The 20,146-nt window shown below is 41.1% G+C and overlaps 4 protein-coding genes across 5 annotated transcripts; 3 read left to right on the forward strand and 1 right to left on the reverse strand.

Annotated features, from left to right (window-relative positions):
- Window positions 1–1,418: 1,418 nt before the first annotated feature.
- nxnl2 (nucleoredoxin like 2) lies at window positions 1,419–3,899 on the reverse strand. The gene is made up of 3 exons (XM_061069996.1): window positions 3,782–3,899; window positions 3,291–3,680; window positions 1,419–2,108 (listed from the first exon to the last, which is right to left on the reverse strand). The coding sequence occupies exons 2-3, from the start codon at window positions 3,590–3,592 to the stop codon at window positions 1,940–1,942; spliced, it is 471 nt and encodes a 156-aa protein (XP_060925979.1). The 5' UTR covers window positions 3,593–3,680; window positions 3,782–3,899; the 3' UTR covers window positions 1,419–1,939.
- Window positions 3,900–4,940: 1,041 nt separating this feature from the next.
- gng10 (guanine nucleotide binding protein (G protein), gamma 10) lies at window positions 4,941–6,243 on the forward strand. Its single transcript, XM_061070006.1, has 3 exons — window positions 4,941–5,164; window positions 5,876–6,003; window positions 6,102–6,243. The coding sequence occupies exons 1-2, from the start codon at window positions 5,084–5,086 to the stop codon at window positions 5,999–6,001; spliced, it is 207 nt and encodes a 68-aa protein (XP_060925989.1). The 5' UTR covers window positions 4,941–5,083; the 3' UTR covers window positions 6,002–6,003; window positions 6,102–6,243.
- A 2,805-nt stretch (window positions 6,244–9,048) lies between these two features.
- btc (betacellulin, epidermal growth factor family member) lies at window positions 9,049–15,026 on the forward strand. 2 transcript variants are annotated; one of them, XM_061071920.1, is made up of 5 exons: window positions 9,049–9,336; window positions 10,020–10,127; window positions 12,611–12,731; window positions 13,001–13,147; window positions 13,346–15,026. In XM_061071920.1, the coding sequence occupies exons 1-5, from the start codon at window positions 9,297–9,299 to the stop codon at window positions 13,479–13,481; spliced, it is 552 nt and encodes a 183-aa protein (XP_060927903.1). In that variant the 5' UTR covers window positions 9,049–9,296; the 3' UTR covers window positions 13,482–15,026. The 2 variants fall into 2 exon arrangements, with proteins under 2 accessions (XP_060927903.1, XP_060927909.1); XM_061071926.1 differs by having other exon boundaries at window positions 12,614–12,731.
- Window positions 15,027–17,626: 2,600 nt separating this feature from the next.
- Window positions 17,627–18,856, forward strand: rxfp3 (relaxin family peptide receptor 3). Its single transcript, XM_061080047.1, has one exon. The coding sequence runs from the start codon at window positions 17,627–17,629 to the stop codon at window positions 18,854–18,856; it is 1,230 nt and encodes a 409-aa protein (XP_060936030.1).
- Window positions 18,857–20,146: the final 1,290 nt, after the last annotated feature.

Below are 20,146 nucleotides of genomic sequence, written 5' to 3' on the forward strand. Positions count from 1 at the left end.
TGCCTAACCTTACCCTAACCTAACAGAGTCAAGAAATCCAGACTGAAAGTGCCTTTCAGGTAATTTATTCAGTGTTTGGGGTTGTTTTTCATCTCTTCCAGCTACAAACCTTTTGTGTCTTTGCAGCCGTTTGCATCCTCTTGTAGTTTAGTTTTTTCCTTTGTGTGGCTCGTTTTGTGTCACTACAGTCATCATTTAGCCGCGATTTAGTCAGTTTTGTGGTTGCATAGTCTCTGCTGTTGTTTTGTGTCTCTGTAATTGTCTGTATAGTTGCTTTCACTCTTTGTAGTTGTCATGAGCCTCTTTGACTCATGGCCGAGAAGCCATCCAAAAGAAAGTTCAGGTTGTCATGTTTGTTATTTTTCACGTTATTTGAATCGGAACATTTTGCGTCTCTTTGCAGATGCTGTGTGGTTCTTCTTTGCCTCCTTGTCGTCATCATTATGTTGTTTCACATCTATTTGTGGTCATTTGATTGACTTTCCAACAGGAAATGATAACAGCCACTTCCTGCTGAGGCTCTGATCCCTCGGGGCTTCTGCCACATTGGCCCGCTCACTAATCCATGCATGGATTTTACAGTTAAGTAGGCCAATAAAAACAGTGTAGTATTAGTATCACAGCGCACATACATCATGCTGCAGAAACTCAAACTGTACAGGAACAGTTACCTGGAGCAGATTGGGGGATTTAAATTGGGTGAAAAACCACATCATCATGAGCTTCTAGAATAAATTGTCAAATCGATTAAAAATGTGTTTGACATGTATTTACACGATGTAGACATCAGGTGTAGTATGTGACAGACTTAGGGTAAACTGACCTCAACGCAGAGAATTTGACACCTTATTGATTTCAAATATGAAAACATAGTGACCCCGTGTGGTAGAAAATGAAACTGCAACCTTTATAAATCTGAAAAGAGGCACCCGAGAGGGAATGTGATGTTAACTACTGTGGATCACAGAAGTTTGCTTTCTACTGGATGATACACGTCTACTTTGAAGTGCAGTTGTTGTGTCTCTAAGACAATTGGCCTCTGATGATGCGAGACGTGAATGAACGAAGCCTCGGGGCTCGACCTGGTGTGACTTGGTGTTCTTCTGACAAACCTGCAGCTTCCAAGAAAACAAAGCAGAAGGATCTGGAGACGTCGACCTGAGCTGGATCATTATAATGTCATCACACATGTTGGATGTTTTTATGTACATAGTGATAACAGCAGTGTCAGCCTGCACAAGAGAGAAAGGCAATTAGGAACGAGGACGTGGATGTGCCAGCGTGTTGGAAACAATGTCCTGTGGGCTTTCTGCATTTTAACGAGGCAAAGGGGAATTATTCTCCGCTTGTTAAGTGCGGGACGTACACAACGACCACAATGTGAGATGCAGGAAATAAAAATGAATCTGTACAAAAAGTCACAGAATATATATGTATATTTTAACAATTAACATTCTTAGCAACTCATAAAAAAAACAGGATATAAAAAATATACAGGCAGCTCAATGTAGAACTACTAGTCAAACTTTTGGAAACATACAAAGGCAAGCTCTATGTTCAATTAGTGCAATAGCTTATAAAGAACACAAGTTCAATATCCTTTTTAACGAATTGCAAAAGTACTATAGCTGAGGAACAGATTTCCTAAAGACCAACGACAGAAAAGCCTGAGATTTCTCTTAAATGCATAGGATTGTTGGTTAAAAAGAAACTAAAAAGATCTAATCATGACTTGTGAGGAGTTCACTCTTTCCTTTTGAAGGATTGTACAGTGCTTAAGAGTTTAGGTGTCCCATATTTAACCAGAAAAAGCAAACAAGAGAGAGAAATCGAAATTAAACAGATTATTGTGTAACAGTAATGCTTCTAGGTCATTCCGATCCCTTTTAGCCCTGTTTCGCTCAGGTCTCGCTGTGGTTTCTCAACGTGAAGACGTCTCCTAACCATTAAAGTTCTGAAAGACCTCTGCAGCGTCCAGCCAGGTCCTGAAGCAGGCCAGGCCTCGGTCTCTGATCTGTTTCCGGCCCTTTTCCGTGATCACCTCACCGTTCTCCTTCACGATCACCAGTTTGGGCACCGCCGTGATATTGAAACGCTGCTTCAACTCACTGAGAAATCAGAGACAGAGACAAAGGTTTACTTTTAAAAGATACACATGGAAGAACTCCGCTGCTGTGCTTCTTCTAAGATGTATATATATATATATATATATATATATATATATATATGCTTGAACGTGATGGAACAAAAGTTTAATTGTATTTCCTCATTACTTAAGTGCTGTATTTGTAGTACTTATGTACAAATCTGAGGTATATAGAGAATAGAATTGGCTTCACTTAGACTTGCTATAGGATTAAAATAACGCTTGCTTCCCAAAGAAAGATCTAAATCCATTAGCTAATTAATTGAGCTGTTGATTAATAAGGAATTAATCATCACCTCTTTTTAATGCTGATTCATGGATTCACTCACTTTTCGATTGGTAAACATTTCAGCTTCTTCTTAAATATTAGGAGTTACTGCCTCTCTTTGTCAAATATGATTTTCATCTGATTATCTTAGGTTTTGGACTGTTGGTCAGACAAAACAAGACTTCTGAAGAATTCTAAATATACTCAGGAACTCTGACTCTAAGATTTCATTTTCATTAATTGAAAAAATAATCAGCAAATTAATCCATAAAAAGATGAATAAATTGAAGACTGGTCTGAGACGATGATACTTGATGTCATGACACTGACAAGGGGCAATGTTCCCTTCATAACGAGTGTTTTTAATATTTTAAGCACATTTAACGTGTGAACTTCTGTGACAATTTGAATTATGGCATTTCTGTTTTTACTTTAAAAAGGTGAAAAGTTCTGTCCCCAGAGATACTTGATCTATTGATTGATTGATTTACACGTATGGAAAACTAACACATTCACATTTTCTAGCTCTAACTGAAAGACAAAAACATTGTTGTATTGCCATTGATTGGAATTGGCAAATTATTGTGATGATTATTGCCTAGTTTTAATTCAATGATAATAATATATAACATAAAATAAAGCACGAGATGATCATTGAATAGATCAGAATTAAATCAGCTTTAGATGAAGTTTGTGTTCTCAAATAAACCTAATCCCTGACAGGGTGACCCTCACAAGCATTTTACATAATCCGGAGCACAGCCTAATTCTCAGTATAGACGCTCAGTGTTAAATCCTAATAAGATGAGAGTGAGAGAGAGTTCTGTTTGTTGAAAACTTAAAGTGAAACTCGTTGACTGTCATTGCAATACTGACTGTTTGTATTCGTCCGTCCAGGGCAGAGCCAGCCAGTCTCCGTGCATGTCGTGGTAATACTCCACCATGTCGTCGCTGGACTTGTCGGAGGAGACGAACACGATCTCGAACTGGGCCGGAGGCTCTCCCTCCTCCACCAGCTCCGTGTAGAAGTCGCACAGCACGGGGGTGAAGTCCCGACAGGGCGGACACCACCCGGCGGAGAAGTAGATCCCCACCACCTTGTTCCTCAGCGCCTCTTCCGGGTCCACGAAGTCCCCGTCCTTGTTGAGGAGGGTCCTCCCGGTGAACACCTCCACCATGTCTGCCCCCAGCCTCGGGTCGCACTCCTCACAGCGAGACTCCCAACTTTGGTTTAACTCATTCTGGTCAACACCTCCGCCTTGTTTACTGGTAGAAGACGAAGAAGAGGAGGATGAGGAAGCGCTGTTCCTCTGAAGAAGTCTGACCCACTTTCCTTAAACCTTCACCTCTCTGTGAAATCTACTTACATCCGATCCCCCGTAATCACCGGTGGACCAATGAGGAGGCGAGGAAACAGTGTTGTGGTCCCTCGAGCACGTGGTTGTCAGGGAAGAGACACCCGTTCGACATCTCAACGCTTCCGGGTTGGACTTCCGGGTTGGGCCACGTGATTGGACGCGCGGTGAGTTACGTTTTCTCTCGCGAGTCATCAGAGGTTTACCAACAAAAACGTGTGTGTGCGTGTGAACCTCAGTGGGATGAAAAAAACACACACAATGTGACAACGCAACACAACAGTGTGTCAACAAACACAGTTACACTAAGAAAAAACTTCATAATAATGTCTTATAATCATAAACTGTATATACAGAGTTTAAAATACATCCATGTTGACAACACAGCACACATTTCAAGCAGTGTAATATGTGTAAAATATGAAAGCAATTATAGGAGTAGCAATAACCTAAACACATGTACCAATGTACAATACAAGTAATTATGAAGAAAGCAAACAAAAGTAAAATGAATAAACACAATAAATTTAAAAAAAACATACAAAACACATGAATCAAAAATAATTGAAATTTAATCACAACACTTCATACAATAATATACAAACAAGTTATCAAGTCACTGTTGTCACTGATAAATTATCAATAAAAAAACAATGTTAAGTTCAAATATAAAAACTGATAAAAAGTATGATGAATGTATAAGCCTAAATTTCTTCCATAACGCAAACCCACACACACTGAGTTGCACATTTGCTTGTAACATATATTTGGGGCCGGAGTGTATTTATGAAGTGTGCATTGCTATAAAAAAAAGAAGCTCCCTAATAAAATTACATCAAATATATACAAAACAGAGGTATCTGAATTCTTGTTATGGGGTCTTAAACATTTGAAAGCAGTTTACAGTTTTATTTCACATTTAGGAAGGCCATTTCAAAGTGTGTGTGTGTGTGTGTGTGTGTGTGTGTGTGTGTGTGTGTGTGTGTGTGTGTGTGTGTGTGTGTGTGTGTGTGTGTGTGTGTGTGTGTGTGTGTGTGTGTGTGTGTGTGTGTGTGTGTGTGTGTGTGTGTGTGTGTGTGTGTGTGTGTGTGTGTGTGTGCGTGCGCGCGTGCGTGCGTGCGTGAAGTGCACGAGGAAGGCAGTGTGCTTCCTTGTCTCTGTAGAAGTGAAGGACTGAGGTCATTTGGAAGGAAACCCAGCCGCTCTCTTCTCGTCCGGCTTTCTCTGCCCATTAGTTGAGTCAACTGCTGCGTTGAAAGAGTGAAGGGACTTTCTTTTAACAAGGCTTCTTCCCCAAAACAATTTCTCAACAACATGACCTCTAATTCCAATTTATCCAACATGCGGCGTCTGGTGGAACAACTGAAGCTTGAGGCCAGTGTGGAACGAATCAAGGTAAAGAAACAAGACATTTAACTGAGAATGGAAAAAAATGATGAAGATATAAAGAGCGTTACAGTTTGGGGTTGAATAACCTACTTTTTACCATTTCTTATACTGTATTATTTAAATATGACCAATGTAAATAGGATGTTTTGTATTTTATACAAAATATAGATTATGTATGAGCTTGGTCATTTCTTTCAGATTTGGGTTGTCGTGTTGTGGAAAATCTTCCTCAAGTATCAAACTTTCTCTGTCTTTTTACGTCGTAGTTCATTATGGAGACTCTCATTATTTGTGAAATGCTAATAAACTGTAAGGAGTTTCTCACTAATACATCATAATTTCTACAAGCCATTAATAAAGTGTCAAGTTTCTCATTTTCTTACAAACATTGCATTTATAAGTTTAATGAAAATTAATTAAAGGGCAAACTTAGAGTAATCAATCAAGATGACAGTTGAAGGGACTGATGACGTGCAGCTCTTTTCTAGAAGGGAAGTGATCAAAAAGTTAATTGAAGAGCTGAAAATATAAAGAAAGTTTGTTGCAGGGGCATTTTCTGCAACCAGGCAACCCAAAATAAATAATGATCACTGGCTGTTAACTGATCGATGAAGTGTGAGTGAATGACTTAATTAATAAATACATGTTAGTGCATGTAAAACCTTTAAAAAAAGGGCGACTCAGAAAGTGATACCATAAAACCAAACATGTCCCCAGGTGTCCCAGGCGGCTGCAGAGCTGCAGCAGTACTGTCTGCAGAACGCGGGCAAAGACGCCCTGCTGGTGGGAGTCCCCACAGGCAGCAACCCCTTCAGGGAGCCCCGCTCCTGTGCTGTCGTGTGAAGGTCCGAGTCCACACACGTTTACTGCCTTTGTTTCTGATTAAACACCAAAGTTGCTGACTCTAAAATAAAGAGACAAATGTTTTCCTTTTTTTTTGCAGAGGAAGAAGAAGTGGACACATCTGTGACATCTCACCCACTGAAGATTATGTTTATTTTTTTAGGCCATTTTTTAACTATATTTTAATGTTTTTTAAGAGAAACTTTTTGATTATTTTCAAATAAATGTCTTGTTTTACCACATCACTGTGTCATTCCGTTTCTCAACATATAACAGTGCATTATGTACTTCATAGTCTCTATTGTAACACCTTTTGAAGGCTGGATTAGTTTGATCGCTGCTTTACACAGTGGACAGAGGAGCCAAAGAACGATTTAAGCGGATGTTTATAGGCAGGCTCTAAATTACACCCTGGAATCTCACTGTGTCGGAGCTTCCTGACGTCCAGTCTAAGTTAGGAACTCGGCTAGAGAGAGGAAACAGGGTTTCCTGTACCAAACTGCAAAGACACTCTGAACAGAGTTACGTCCCACTCAGCCTCTCAACCTTACAGCTTTTTGGACGTGTTTAAACTCTTATACTTAAGTCCAAGGTTCTAGAATAATAATTATCATGGTGTAGAAATTTCATATAAATATATACATCTTGTTGGCAATTATGGTTTAGTGTTTATAGTTATTTAAGTCAGTGCCTGATTATTTTATTTATTTGCACGTAAATTATGTAACGCAGATCTTTATTTATAGACATGTGAAGATGTAGAAAGTCTCAGATTCTGTCTAAATCAGCCTAAAAGACGTCTAGCCAGTCATGGGGTGGCTCTGTGCTTTGTCACTTCCTTTTCCTCTCAGGACATTATCTCTGGACGAGTCTCAATAGTTTTCCCACTTTAGTGCCTGCTTGCCTACAAACCCTTTACAAAAAATACAGCACAGCAAGGACATAGGATGTTCCCCTTTTGGACCCAGAAATAATTCTTATGTGATATAGTATTGAACGTTTGCAAAAAGAAGAAAATAAATTGCTATGTCAAATGTATCTTTAATGTTATTATAGCATAGAATAAAACTAAAAAACACCAACAAACAAACATTACACCTTTACTTAAGCTGTGCTTTGATTTAAATATTTAAAATACAGTACTGTTTTAATAATTTCACATATTTTCGATAGTGTTTATCTTTAAATTTAGAATGTCAACAGTTTATCTGAAGATACTGAAAACCTAAGATAAGCATAGTACATTTATTAGAAGTATTTTCTTTTAAATTGTTTTAAATAGTGCTCACAACAATACAAAGATTTTTGTGGAACTTTCGGTACAGTGTCTGAAGTATTAGAGAATATCGTAGTGTTTTTCTATAGGGATAAACTATCACAGCTACAATAGAGAAACAGTATATGCACCTACAATGATTACATAGTTTACAGAAAATGAATGTGATATAATCTTTAATATTTTTCTCAGTTTATCTTTATGTGTTGACACGAAATGCCTTCAGGATTGGACAAATTCAAAAATTGTTTCAACTTACTATTTTTTTCTTCCTCTTAAACCTCCTGCTGTGGGGGTGGACCAGCGGGCTTTGATTTCAGATGTGGCTTGAAGATAATGAATTGAAATACTGGGAAGCTCACAAGGTGTTAATTTAGTTAGTTTTTCAAACGTCTCGGTGGGCAGTTTTCTCTTTTACAATAATCAAACAGATTCGTGCACAGCTTGACATTTTTGGCACATGGCACATGTTTTTCATGTTCTCTCTGATGTTTTTCCATCCTTTTGCTAAAGGGGTCAACCGTTTCTCATATGCAGATTTCATCATCATAGGAAAAGTATGCGAGGGGCATGGACAGACTGCTTTGATTGTAGCCTTAGCAACACTTTTGATGGCTGGTCATACATAGATATTGTAAAAATCAAAGTGAATTTATGATATCATAAAAACAAGCTTGAAGCACAATGTTAGGTGTCAGGACATGTTGAAAGTCTTTATTTATTTCATAGGAGGACCAAGGGGAATTGTGCCATCTGCTGGTCATGTTCACAGACTCAAAATATCACCATTCACTTTTCCAAATTCAAATATCTTTCTTCATTTAAAGAAACTAAACACCAAAAATGGAAAGACTCAACTACTTAATGGAGACCTGCATTTAAAATATTTCTTGGGTAAAATATGTTTAACCAGCCCAATACTATTCCTCCATACTATACACCTAATGATCAAAATTATGAATTGACTTGTTCAGTTTTGGGGGAAGCCTGTAACTGCTCTACTATTCATTGTTATGTTACAAGACAATTATTACTGTTGAATTAATGTGTAAGAAACAATGTTGTAACATTAGCTTACATGTTTTGTCTGTAAAAATTTGATTCAGTTTGTCAAATTTAATCAAATCTCAGTTGTATAGCCGATATTCACAATTGGCCTCATAGGGCTTAATAAGTTGAAACATCCTCTGCGCTTAACCCTCGACAAGAATGAGGAAAAACTAACAAGGAAAACCCCTGCCAGTTAATTCTGCAGAAAAACATCTCCCTCCCTCTGGAATATGTTGGGTGGAGGTACAAAGTTTAATGAAATGAAAAGCAAAGAACATTAACCGCTGCCACTGAAACGTTCCCTTTAAACATTCCTCCAGCTGAGTCATACTCTGCAGGGGTCGGTCTGGATGGAGGCCAGATGTTACAGTGGTGTTACTCATCCCCTGATTCTGTCCCTCCTCCTACATTTATCTACTCTCTGTTGGTCCAGGAAATCATCAGAAGTCATACAAACAAACATGTTCCTTCAAAGGAAAAGTGCTTTGCTGTTGAACAGGTTTTTGGCGGTGAATGCTCCGTCTGTCACTTCATTCTTAAAAAACAAGGAAAGTCTCGGGTGTACAGGTGCAGCTGCTCTCTGACAAGGAAATAACCTGTGTGGCTTGAATGGAGCTGGTGTTCTCCTTTAAAGGTGTGGGCGTGCAGCAGAGAGCAGAGTTGGGTTTCAGTGCCACCCCCCTTTTATCTATTCTCACACTCTATTTGCAGTCCAGTGCCAGTCCATGCAGGGAGCCACTTTGGGCTGCGTGTGCGTTTTGATTATAGCCTCAGACTTTTCAGACCATGGGTTAAAACGGCATCAATGAAGGACCACAACACGACACGTCACTGGGGAACTTTCACAGCGTGTCCACACCTTTTTCAAAGGTCATTGACCTCTGAGAAAGCACTGATCCAGTTTGACTTCTACTCGCCCATGACACTGAACTTTCAGTGTTTGGATAAGCACTTTTATCCTGTGAGGAGATGGCCAAGGTGTATAGACTCTATGTGGCAATAATAACAGGTAAGGTTTGTGTTGTTTCACCCTCTCACTTGAATCTGTGCTCACTTGTAAACAGAGGGATGTGTTTATAACATAGTAATTATTATCTATAATCATATTCGAGTTTTCCAGCCTCAGAAGGACACAGAGTGTACATATGATTACGTATAATACGTTCTCTAACATCTTCCTAGTGACAGTTACACATCTGGGGACATATATAGATAGACTGTCACTGTATGGGTTAATTCTGTATTGTTTATACAGTTGGTCCACTTATTCAATAGCCTCATGCTTTCTGAATGACCCACCCTGTCAGGTTTGAAGATATTTCTCTTCCTGCTGAGCTTTATTCCTATAGTAGTGTGGGTTGATAATTTTGAACCATTCATGTGATATTTATATATGCTAATCAATGTCAAAATTGGTGTCCCTTATGTAAAATAACACAACACACGAGGCAAAAGTGGGCGTGAATGAATGATAACACTGCTTTCGCTCTAACAAGGCCAGCTGGCATCCTTACTCACAAATAACCCAGATTAGGATTTTAAAAATGTTTTTCTCTTATGTGATGCTATACATTTAACAAATTGGTTTTAATATTTGAGCATTCTGTATCATATGTTTGTGTGTGTGTGTGTGTGTGTGTGTGTGTGTGTGTGTGTGTGTGATGTGTTTCCTCTTTGTGTTTCTTCCCGCAGCTCTGGCCTTATGCAAATACTGCATCGCAGAGGGCAACGCCACGGTGGAGTCCACCAATCGAACTATAGAGAACTGTCATCACCATGGCAACAGAGACAATTGCACAGGTAGATATGGACAGGAGCAGTTGTCACAAAAGGCTATTTTTGCGTGGAACGTTCAAGATGGTGATTTAATATAACAATAAGCACATTAGTGGATATGAACATGCAAACACAAATTGACATAAGTACATCTCACAGGAAAGGAAGAAATCAGGAAGAACACAGAGATAGAGGCATTTTATTGTGGAGACTGTCCAGACACCCGGACTGGGTTGCACCAGCTATTCATAAATCCATAAACTTAAATTTTTTCTAAAAGTCTGACTAGTGAGCTTTTAAATATAGTCTAAAGCAATCTTATGACACATGCTGCCTCATCAGGACCATATACTTTGTAAACAAGAAGTCATTATGGGGTAGTAGAAATCCCAATAATTACAGTTTTAGAAGTACTAAAGATATTTCATGATTTTTGCAGGTATTAGGTAAGATAACTGTTTTGTATGTTTGCATGTAGAAATAGGCCACGGTAAATTCATACAGTTTAAATGATTGGAAAATGTCTGAACAAGCATTTACCAAGCTTCAGGTGAGACACTTCAACTGCACCATACAGGGTCACTGCAGGACGCCATTGCTGTGGGTTTTTCCTGTTGGTTCAGTTGAATATACAGCTGTAACTCATGGCTGTTACTGACAATATTCAGTAATAAGCTCCAGTTTGTGCAGCGCATTTTAATTCAGCAACGTGTAAAGCATCACTTGATCAAACAAAGCTAGGATCTCCAAGCGTGCACGCTTCAGTACAAATTATAATACATTAGTGGATCTTCAACTTTCTCAATCAACAAACCAATAAATCCAAATAGAAAGACACAACACATAGCCATAGCCAATGAAATACTGCCTGGCAAGAAATTTGCTAAAAACAACAATTGCTACTGCATTAGTGTTAGTTGAACTACTGGTTAAAACTCTGTCTAATTGCAGCTTTCAATTACTCTTAAACATTAGGCACTTATTGCCAAACCGGTTACAAAGTTCAACCGTCTCACACATATATACAACTCAATGTTAAAATTAGAAATACGTTTTACTATAAAGAAACAAACAAAGTTTATAACACGATTGAAAACATTCTAATTTGCTAAACACAAAGCTTTGTTTAGCAGCTATAGCTTAACTTAGCTGAGCATAGCATAAAGACTAAATAAAATGGGGGGACAATAATTTCATCTCTCTAAAACCACAAAATGTTGCTTTTACGTTTCATTCTTTTTTAAATATTCAACGGACACGATTGGTATTTATCCTCTCATCTTAACCAACTCTTGTTAAGGAAGCAAATAAACATACCAATGTTTCCCGAGTTATTCCTTTAAACTTTGTAACTGGATATTTATCTTTTCACCGCTGAGGTCATGACGGCAGGCCGCATCTCATGTTGCAGTGAACAACCGAAGCGCTCTCCTTGATGTCACCCGAACAGCAGTGTTGTTTTACAAGAGCGCTTTCAACTATAATCTCAGGGGAATGACTTGTAAAGATAGCGGCGTCCTGTGGTTAGTGGTGGCCATGAGGTCAACGTTATGGCCGCCCAGCAGCAGGGTGTGTTTTACTGTGTGTTTGTGAGCCGTCTAAAGATGTGAAATGGAGATTAAATCATCATGTGCTTCATGTAGCGAGGAATGACATTAATTGATAAGTGAGACCCGATGACACCAGGCGTTTGCTGGCACCGACAGGCCGGCTTCCTCCATGGATCGTATTGCACATGTCCTATTTATATCCCGGCATGCCAGGAGGCGAGGGCGTAAGTCAAAGAAGCAAGCTGACGAAACATGACCACTAAAACAACTTTAGGATGTTAGCTTGTTGCTTTATTAACCAAGGTCAATTGAGAAGATTGACACATGACACTCACACTTATGGTCAAGGGATGACGCCCTCTAGTGACTATACTGCTTTTTTCCATTGTTGTTTGTATTAAACTGAGCCTATACCTAACCAAACCCTGCTGGCTAAATAAGAGCCAGTGGTGCTGGTTGATTACCTTAGCTCAGCATAAAGACTGCATGCAGGGGGAAACAGCTAGCCTAAATCTGTCCAAAGGTACTACAATTCACCTACCAGCACCACAGGTGTTATTTTATGAGGATTTATGTTGTGGGATTATTTGGAGCTGAGATCATTTGTACTTGTAGTCGTCCAACTGTTTCCCCGTTTTAAGCCTGTAGCTGTCGATCCTGCTGCCAGCTGCAGGCTTACAATGAACAAATAGATACTGCAGGAGAATGATATTGATCCTCTAACGCTTATAAAGAAACCAAGGGGATTTGCTAAGTATTGACTATGTTGGATTCCCAAAGTAATGATGGATTCATTTTTTATGTCTGTATGCTGCAGTGGATGTATTTACTGTCTTTACCTTCAAAAACTGCCCAAGAGTTCCCAAACATACAACTAGCAAATGTGAACTTAAACTGGAACACAAATGCTGCACTTATCTGGAACAGAATTTGAAAATGATTATTCATTTTCTCCAGAAGACCCAAGAGATAGAGAGCCATGGAGCGGCCACTTCTCCAGATGTCCTGAAGAACTAGTGCACTACTGTATCCACGGGGAGTGTCGTTACATTGAAGAACAGAAGGCACCGTCTTGCAGGTGAGAAACGTCTACTGCTGAAAGATGGAGAAACGTACAGCTGTAGTGAGGTAAATGTACATTGTTATAAAGTAGAGTAAAGAGAAACCTGTCAACAGCTATGGAGTAAGATGATCTTAATACAGAATGGACGAAAGAGAAACTGCTTGAGTGAGGCCGCTTTCATCGTTTTTGTTCTAATGGGTTTTGAATAGGTATGTCACTCTATATTTGGAGAAGCAGACAAACAGCAGGCTATGAAAGTAATCTTTAGTTTTGTCTCGCCCCAGGTGTCACCAGGGTTACATGGGCTCCAGGTGTGGATATTTGGACCTGGACTGGCGGAAAGGAGAGAAACAGCAAATCATAATTGCATGCGTCATTGGCGGGCTCGTGCTGCTCATTCTTCTCATAGTGTTCATCTGCATCTGTTCACAGTAAGCCTTTCTGTGTGTGTGTGTGTGTGTGTGTGTGTGTGTGTGTGTTCAGGAATAATTTGACATTTCGGGAACTACATCTATACATGAACAACCATCAAGTGTTGTGGAATTATTCCTTTAAAACAGAGGTTTCTGTTATTTCAGCTGTGTATAAGAACGTGGATTCTGTGTTTGATATATTTGTTTCTCCGACAGTCGTAGCAGCAGATTGTGTCGATGGAGGGGCAGACGGAGGGAAGAACCGAGGAACGAGTCCGAGAAGCTCGGCATGATGGATACCACAGCGATGCACACGGTCTCAACAGAGACACCTGAAACAAACACTATTTGAGGAGTTTGTATGAGTCTGTGTGTCTGGGAACTGTTTAGATATGAGAGGAGTTGTCCTCCATGTGGCAGCTGCTGCCTCTTTTCTCACAGTAACGGCAGCTTGGTGTCTCTGAGCTGGACAGGACGGAGGCCCACTCAGAGGGAGGGACATTTGTGGATATTATATGTCCCTGGCTGTGGTCAATCAAGCTGGAGCACATGGAGTTTGCCCCCCTTCTCTTAAAATTGCGCCCTGTCTTGGAAACTTGGGGACAAAGGAGATACCTCCCTGGATTTATGATAAACAACAAGTTGGGGATGAGTGTCGGGATGGACGTGCGCTGGCAAGGACACTTTTTTCCACTACAGGCACTTGTGGCCTGCCTCTGCTGCCTGCACGGATCTTTTAATCAATTGTTGCTATGCTGGAAAGACTGTGACAGGAGCTGACAGCCAGTGACAATTGATGAGGCTATTGGTCTGGGTGCGGGAGACACTGAGACTGAGAGGAAAGTGACTTAAGTTCTCATTGGGGAACTATGGCAAGTTTATAAATCATTGAATGTAGAGAGATACAAGTACCAGCAGCTACAGCATGTACTGTAGTTTTGTGTGACATTATTTCTACTCTGTTTCCTGCTGCTTTTTTTTTTCTTTGGTGTCAAATACACAGTAGAAATAGTATTTATCACTTATTCCTCTGTGCACAGCAATGTCTCCACGGAAAACTCACACAGAATATTGTTACTGGTCAACACAAGCAATGCAAGAGAAGCCTCACGTATTACTAAAGGCTGCAGGTCTGAACGGCCGAGGAGGACGAGGACAAGGAGAACTTGTGCTGGAGGCTTTTTTTGATCTGTATATTTGGAGCCGGCCAGCCTCCAAGCTTCAGCAGCAGAACAGCTCAGCCTGTGTGCGGAGGCTCGGCCAAAGTGAAAGTGCTTCACTGTATGAGACACTTTCCAAACTGCCAGCGACGTGTGTCTGTGTGTGCATTACTTCTGCATCTAAATGTAGAATGAGGACGTTTAAGAGAGAGTCGGTGAAGTCTGCTCCTGCTCTTTCCGTTAATAAATATGTCTATTGTGTATTTTCTGTCCGTTTAAATGATTTGAAAGAATTGAACAGAAAAGGTCACTACATTCATGTGCCCTTATATTTGCAGTATTACTACGCAAACAAAGTGGCAAGGGAAAGATTGCGCTCCCTTTCAGGTGATTGTACTTTGGTTACGGTTTTTTATTGTGTTGTTGCTATGGTGCTGTGTATAACCAGCTGGAGACGGCAGAAAGAAGAGCAGCAAGAGCCAAGAAATTCCTGCGTTAAGACTGTGAACATAGAGTATCGGCCATTATCTCATCCCTGCTCATTGATACTCACACTGTTGCCAATGTATTCTTTAAAACTTGTGTGTGTGTACGTGTGTGTGTGTGCGTGAGGAACTGAACTAGCCAGTGTATGAAGATATAAATGAATGAGATGGATACACACAGCATGTATAACTATTATTTAATGTATTTAAATCTGCTTTACTGTGTTATGTATTATGAGATGGTTCATAACTTTTCATGGCTTTTATTCAATATCTACATTTGAATTTGAAACTGTTAGACAGATGCATGCACACAAAGCTCGAAAACAAAACAGAAAGTGATCTAATAAGTTTCACAGGTGCTAATGCACTTTTATTTTGACCTTTGGATGGAGCAATCCAGCCGTTGTCCCCTGCTTCCAGTCCTTATGCTAAGATAAGCCCAGCTGACCGCCTGCACAGACATGAGAGTTCTGTTGATCCTCTTATCTCACTCTTGGCAGGCAAATAGTCTTTCCAAAATCTATTCATCTCAGTTACTGGCTCCTGCTCGTTCTATCTGTTCTTCACCAACTGTGTCTCCCTGCAAGCTGTTACTTAATTTTTCACGGTTTTAGTAACAAACACATTTGAAATCCCTTTTGAATCTATATCATCAATCAATACCTTGATGTATTTGATGTGTAATTCATCGTTGCTTACCATTAACAAGTTTTAAGCTTCCAACCACACATAAGTAATGGTTTTGGTCCGGTTCGTGGAAGTTAATGTGTTTCGCTGTGCGCCAGCTGTAATTCATTTAGCAGAGGCAGGAACCTGACTGATGTGCTTTTGGCATCTCTTGCCGTGCACTGCTTTTCCTCAGAATGCCTACAAAATTGAGCTTTTTTCATATTCTATGCCAGGGCGAGTATGAAGTTAACTTGGAGAAGAATTCATCAAAAAAAATGAATAAAAATGCAAGAGTGCCAAGAAGTGATGCAGCATGTTTCCAAGAGCTACTGGTATTTTTAGAACCAAACTGACCTTCAGAACGTTACACTAATCTAAAAGGGTTATGTTCAACAATCTATTCTCTTCTCTGTCTACAACCAAGCTTTTAGGATCTTTGACCTAATTCCAGGTGACCTGTGTGTGGCTGCCATCACAACAGTGACAGCTGTGGAATGCTGGAGTTTCTATATGAGGGGTGTGTCATGCGGGACTTGGAAATATGAGGCTGATAAGACAGACAGATACTGGGGATGTTTGATTTGGAGCAGAGGCGTGGCAAAAAAACTCTCTTTCATAAATCTGCCATGTTATTGTCAAACTGTGACTGTAAGCTCCAGTGGACCTGTTGCGGATATTAGATATTTGGATGACACACGCTGATTCACACTGACTGCAAATGACTCCATCTGTTCTCCTGTGGTATGTCTGCGAGCGGCTGGCTGCAGCAGCTGAATACCGAACAGACTGACAGAGAGACAACTCACAGATCAGCAGCGGACAGGTGACAGGGGGCAGGGGGCGAGGTGAGTTGTTCGGCCAGGTCATGTTGTGTAATCCCTCCCCTGTCCCATGTGTGTGTGTTCAGTTTTAGTAGTTTGTATGACCACCACTGGAGGTCAGCAAAACACTACAGTCCTCACAGATATTTCAATTCACCAAATGATGAAATCTAAGAAAGGTTCGACTTTATAAAACGTTCCATTTCAAGCATCTTTATTCTTCCACTTTGCATTTCGGAGTAACAGAGGGATATATATAGCTATGTTTTCATTTTCAGTCATTATCAAGTTGGGATGGTCGAATCATAAACTATGAAATAAAGAAAATAAATAATAAAATGTACTGCTCTAAATTTATTTGACATTATTGCAAATTAGTTTTTCTGATTCATTTCATAATGAGCATATTAAACTATGTGACACATCATTAGTCACATCTTAACCAGATGCAACATTAAAATGTTTATGCTTCTGTAACAATAAGACAGAAGCCTAAACACCAGTATGAGTCGAGGACACTTTGATACTTTTATACTTACATTTTACTCACATTAACAGCACGAATGTTGAATGCAGGACTTTGGTATTGAAAGATAAATGGATAGATGGATGGACGGATTGAATACTAATAATTATATATATATAGAGAAAGGTATAGTGCTTTGCTTGTTATATATTATACTATATATTATTTGTGCATTATGGATATTTGGTGATATATGGATCCTTTATGCTTGCCAAGCCTCACTATGAATGTAATTTACCATCCTCAGCTTGTCCCTCCTCCTTTTTATATCTCTGGTCACCACCTCATTCTTCCTCAATCCATTGTTTTTGTTATTTCCTCTCGTCCTAATCTCCGCGCACCCTCTTTTTTTTTCATCTGTGCCATCCTGCCAGGTGAACACTGGCCAACGCTGATGGATCGGTATGGCTTATACACTGCTGTCCCTCTGCCAATGGTAAGTGGGATAAACGGGAAGCCAAATTAAAAGTAATGGACCCACCTCCCTCCCTCCCATCTCCTTTCCTTTAACAACATACGCATCCAATCAGAGCCAGGCTCCTGATTGGTCAGGACGCTTTCTCCACGGTTGAAGGGCTGAAACGCGCGCAGAAGAGCTCATAGCAACACTGAGACCTGATGATGCCCGCACAGCGACATCTCTTTTTTTCTTCCCATGGCTTCAAGGAAAGTTTAGCACCGTTTTTTTAGTGTGATCATAGACGTTCTTTTGTATTAAAATAGAGGCTTGCGCACGTGCGTAAAAGCCAAAGATGGTTCTAGTTTCCCAGGAGGTAAAGCTTTTGGATCTACAGGCATGACTTTACTGAATACCACCTGGGGATCAAGTTAAAATGTCTGGAGAATTTACCGGAGGTCTGTACGAGGACTCGGCGGGAACAGGGATTAACTTCAGCTTCGTGTTCAACTCGACCAACTCCTCCACCTCCTCCGACAGCTTCCACCTGTCAGACGCAGGGAAAGCGGAGTTCGTGGGAGATGGAGCCGCGGTGGTGCGGATCATCATCTCAGTCATCTACTCTCTGGTGTGCGCGCTGGGTCTGGTCGGGAACCTTCTGGTCCTGTACCTGATGAAGTCCAAGCGCGTTTGGAAGAAATCCTCCATCAACCTCTTCGTGACCAGTCTGGCGGTGACGGACTTCCAGTTCGTGCTGACTCTGCCCTTCTGGGCGGTGGAGAACGCGCTGGACTTCACCTGGCTCTTCGGCAAAGCCATGTGCAAGATCGTGTCCTACGTGACGGCCATGAACATGTACGCCAGCGTGTTCTTCCTCACGGCCATGAGCGTGGCCCGGTACTGGTCCCTGGCCTCGGCGCTGAAGGGCCGGCGGCGCAGGACGCACTGCTGCTCGGCCCGCGGCATCACGCTCCTCATCTGGGTCGCCGCGGTCTCCGCCGCGCTGCCGCATGCGGTCTTCTCCACGACCGTCAGCGTGTCCAACGAGGACCTGTGTCTGGTCAAGTTCCCCGAAGCCAACGGGAGCGCACAGTTCTGGCTCGGGCTGTACCACTCCCAGAAGGTGCTGCTGGGCTTCGTGGTGCCCCTGGGCATCATCTGCGCCTGCTACCTGCTCCTGCTGCGCTTCATCACCTCCAAGCACAGCAACTCCTCCAGCGCCAAGCGACGCGCCAAGGTCACCAAGTCCGTGACCATCGTGGTGCTGTCCTTCTTCCTCTGCTGGCTGCCCAACCAGGCGCTCACAGCCTGGGGCATCCTCATCAAGCTCAACGTGGTCCACTTCAGCTACGAGTACTACACCACGCAGGTGTACGTGTTCCCCGTGTCCGTGTGCCTGGCGCACTCCAACAGCTGCCTGAACCCCATCCTGTACTGCCTGATGAGGCGGGAGTTCAGGAAAGCGCTGAGGAAACTCTTCTGGCAGGTGACCTCGCCGACCCTCACCACCATCAGGCCGATCACAGCCACGACCAAGCCGGAGACAGACGGACAGGGACGCGTCCTGGTCCCCCTGAGCGCGCCCGGGGAGGCCCCTGTTGTGTTTTATCCTCCGGGAGCAGTGATGTACAATGACAGGAGAGATCTGCCACGGAACAGCACTTAGTCTAAAGTGCCACGGACTGTGTATTTTAATGCTCTGTGAGTTTTATTACATGTGTTAATGTTAATGGACATTATCTCACAGCTGGCAGAGGGACTGCGGTGCGCGTCCAGCTTGGATGTGCGTAATTGGCGAGAAGAGCGCAAACAGAAACTGGCCTGTAAACCACCATCATCTCAGTTAATCACATTGGCTCCTGCTTGTCTGTCACTTTGCCCACTTCGCATCTGTGCTTTTGCCCTAAGCTACTCTTTAAAATAAAAGAGGAGAGTGCATTTTCTCTTGTGCCATAATCGTCTAAAATGTTAAATGCGCAAAGTAAAGTGCATGGACAACAAAGAGCGGCTTGCTGGTCCTTGTCTTTGTTCAGAGGGACAGTGTGTTCACCCGTGGCCAGTGTTCATTCATTCATTCGTTCAGTTCTGACGTCAAATGAATCCCTATCCTTATGTTTAAGTCAACGAGTTTCACACCTTACTGATAATTGATTTAGACAACGTTAATGAATGCTTAGAGTGAATAATGAATGTGTCATGAGCCTATAATGTCAAAAGCAAAAAATCACCTGCACACCAAACACTCCAAAAAGGTGATTACATCAGTTACAACACACTATATTAACTAAAGTAATGTACATTAGTGACTAGAATAACATTCTCCTACTCTAATTTGTGTAAACACAAGGCTCCTCATTATTTTATTAGTTCACTTTGTTTAATGATTCTTTTCTCAGGGAGTTTGATTGTATATTGAGTCAAAAGCTCAGATTTTGCTGTCTTAAATTGTGTAATTAAATTGATCTGTGGCCCATATTGATGTGGCTGGTACCTGTGGTGCATATCTTGGCTGAGTAACAGAACTCTGAAGTCACACCACAGAATAAGTATTCGATAAATTGCCCTTTTGAGAGCATTTGGGATTTTTATTAAATCCTGATCAAGCATCTGAAAACTTGCTGTGTCGTGCGCACATACGAGAGAGGCCTCGTTAAAAATCAGCCACGCAGACGCACATCTGAAACATAATTGTTCCATAGTTTATGCAGAACTCCCTTGAAATTAATTAAATGAATTTAACTTCTAAATGAATTTTGGGCCATTTAAAGCAGTCCATTAACTTCTAATTTGTTTGCTTCCTCATCTCGATCCGATAAGAAAAAGAAAAGGGAGCAACTTGCCATTAAAAAGACCTTAAACTCACAATCCTTTATTTTCAATTTCTATTTGCCATTTAGGCAAAAAAATAAAAGTGCAAGTGCATACCCTTTTAAATGTCAAGTTGAGAACAACTTCA

The sequence above is a fragment of the Limanda limanda genome, chromosome 1 (genome assembly GCF_963576545.1).
Source record: "Limanda limanda chromosome 1, fLimLim1.1, whole genome shotgun sequence".
NCBI classification, from domain to species: domain Eukaryota; kingdom Metazoa; phylum Chordata; class Actinopteri; order Pleuronectiformes; family Pleuronectidae; genus Limanda; species Limanda limanda.

What these genes read in the sequence shown, in the direction of transcription:
- nxnl2 (XM_061069996.1), bottom strand. Translation starts at nt 3,592, where the DNA reads ATGGTGGAGGTGTTCACCGGGAGGACCCTCCTCAACAAGGACGGGGAC. An exon ending in TGGACGGACGAATACAAACA is followed by an intron (nt 2,109 to 3,290) that starts GTCAGTATTGCA and finishes CTGATTTCTCAG; the next exon opens with TGAGTTGAAGCAGCGTTTCA.
- gng10 (XM_061070006.1), top strand. Translation starts at nt 5,084, where the DNA reads ATGACCTCTAATTCCAATTTATCCAACATGCGGCGTCTGGTGGAACAA. An exon ending in CCAGTGTGGAACGAATCAAG is followed by an intron (nt 5,165 to 5,875) that starts GTAAAGAAACAA and finishes ACATGTCCCCAG; the next exon opens with GTGTCCCAGGCGGCTGCAGA.
- btc (XM_061071920.1), top strand. Translation starts at nt 9,297, where the DNA reads ATGGCCAAGGTGTATAGACTCTATGTGGCAATAATAACAG. An exon ending in CTATGTGGCAATAATAACAG is followed by an intron (nt 9,337 to 10,019) that starts GTAAGGTTTGTG and finishes TTCTTCCCGCAG; the next exon opens with CTCTGGCCTTATGCAAATAC. An exon ending in CAGAAGGCACCGTCTTGCAG is followed by an intron (nt 12,732 to 13,000) that starts GTGAGAAACGTC and finishes GTCTCGCCCCAG; the next exon opens with GTGTCACCAGGGTTACATGG.
- rxfp3 (XM_061080047.1), top strand. Translation starts at nt 17,627, where the DNA reads ATGTCTGGAGAATTTACCGGAGGTCTGTACGAGGACTCGGCGGGAACA.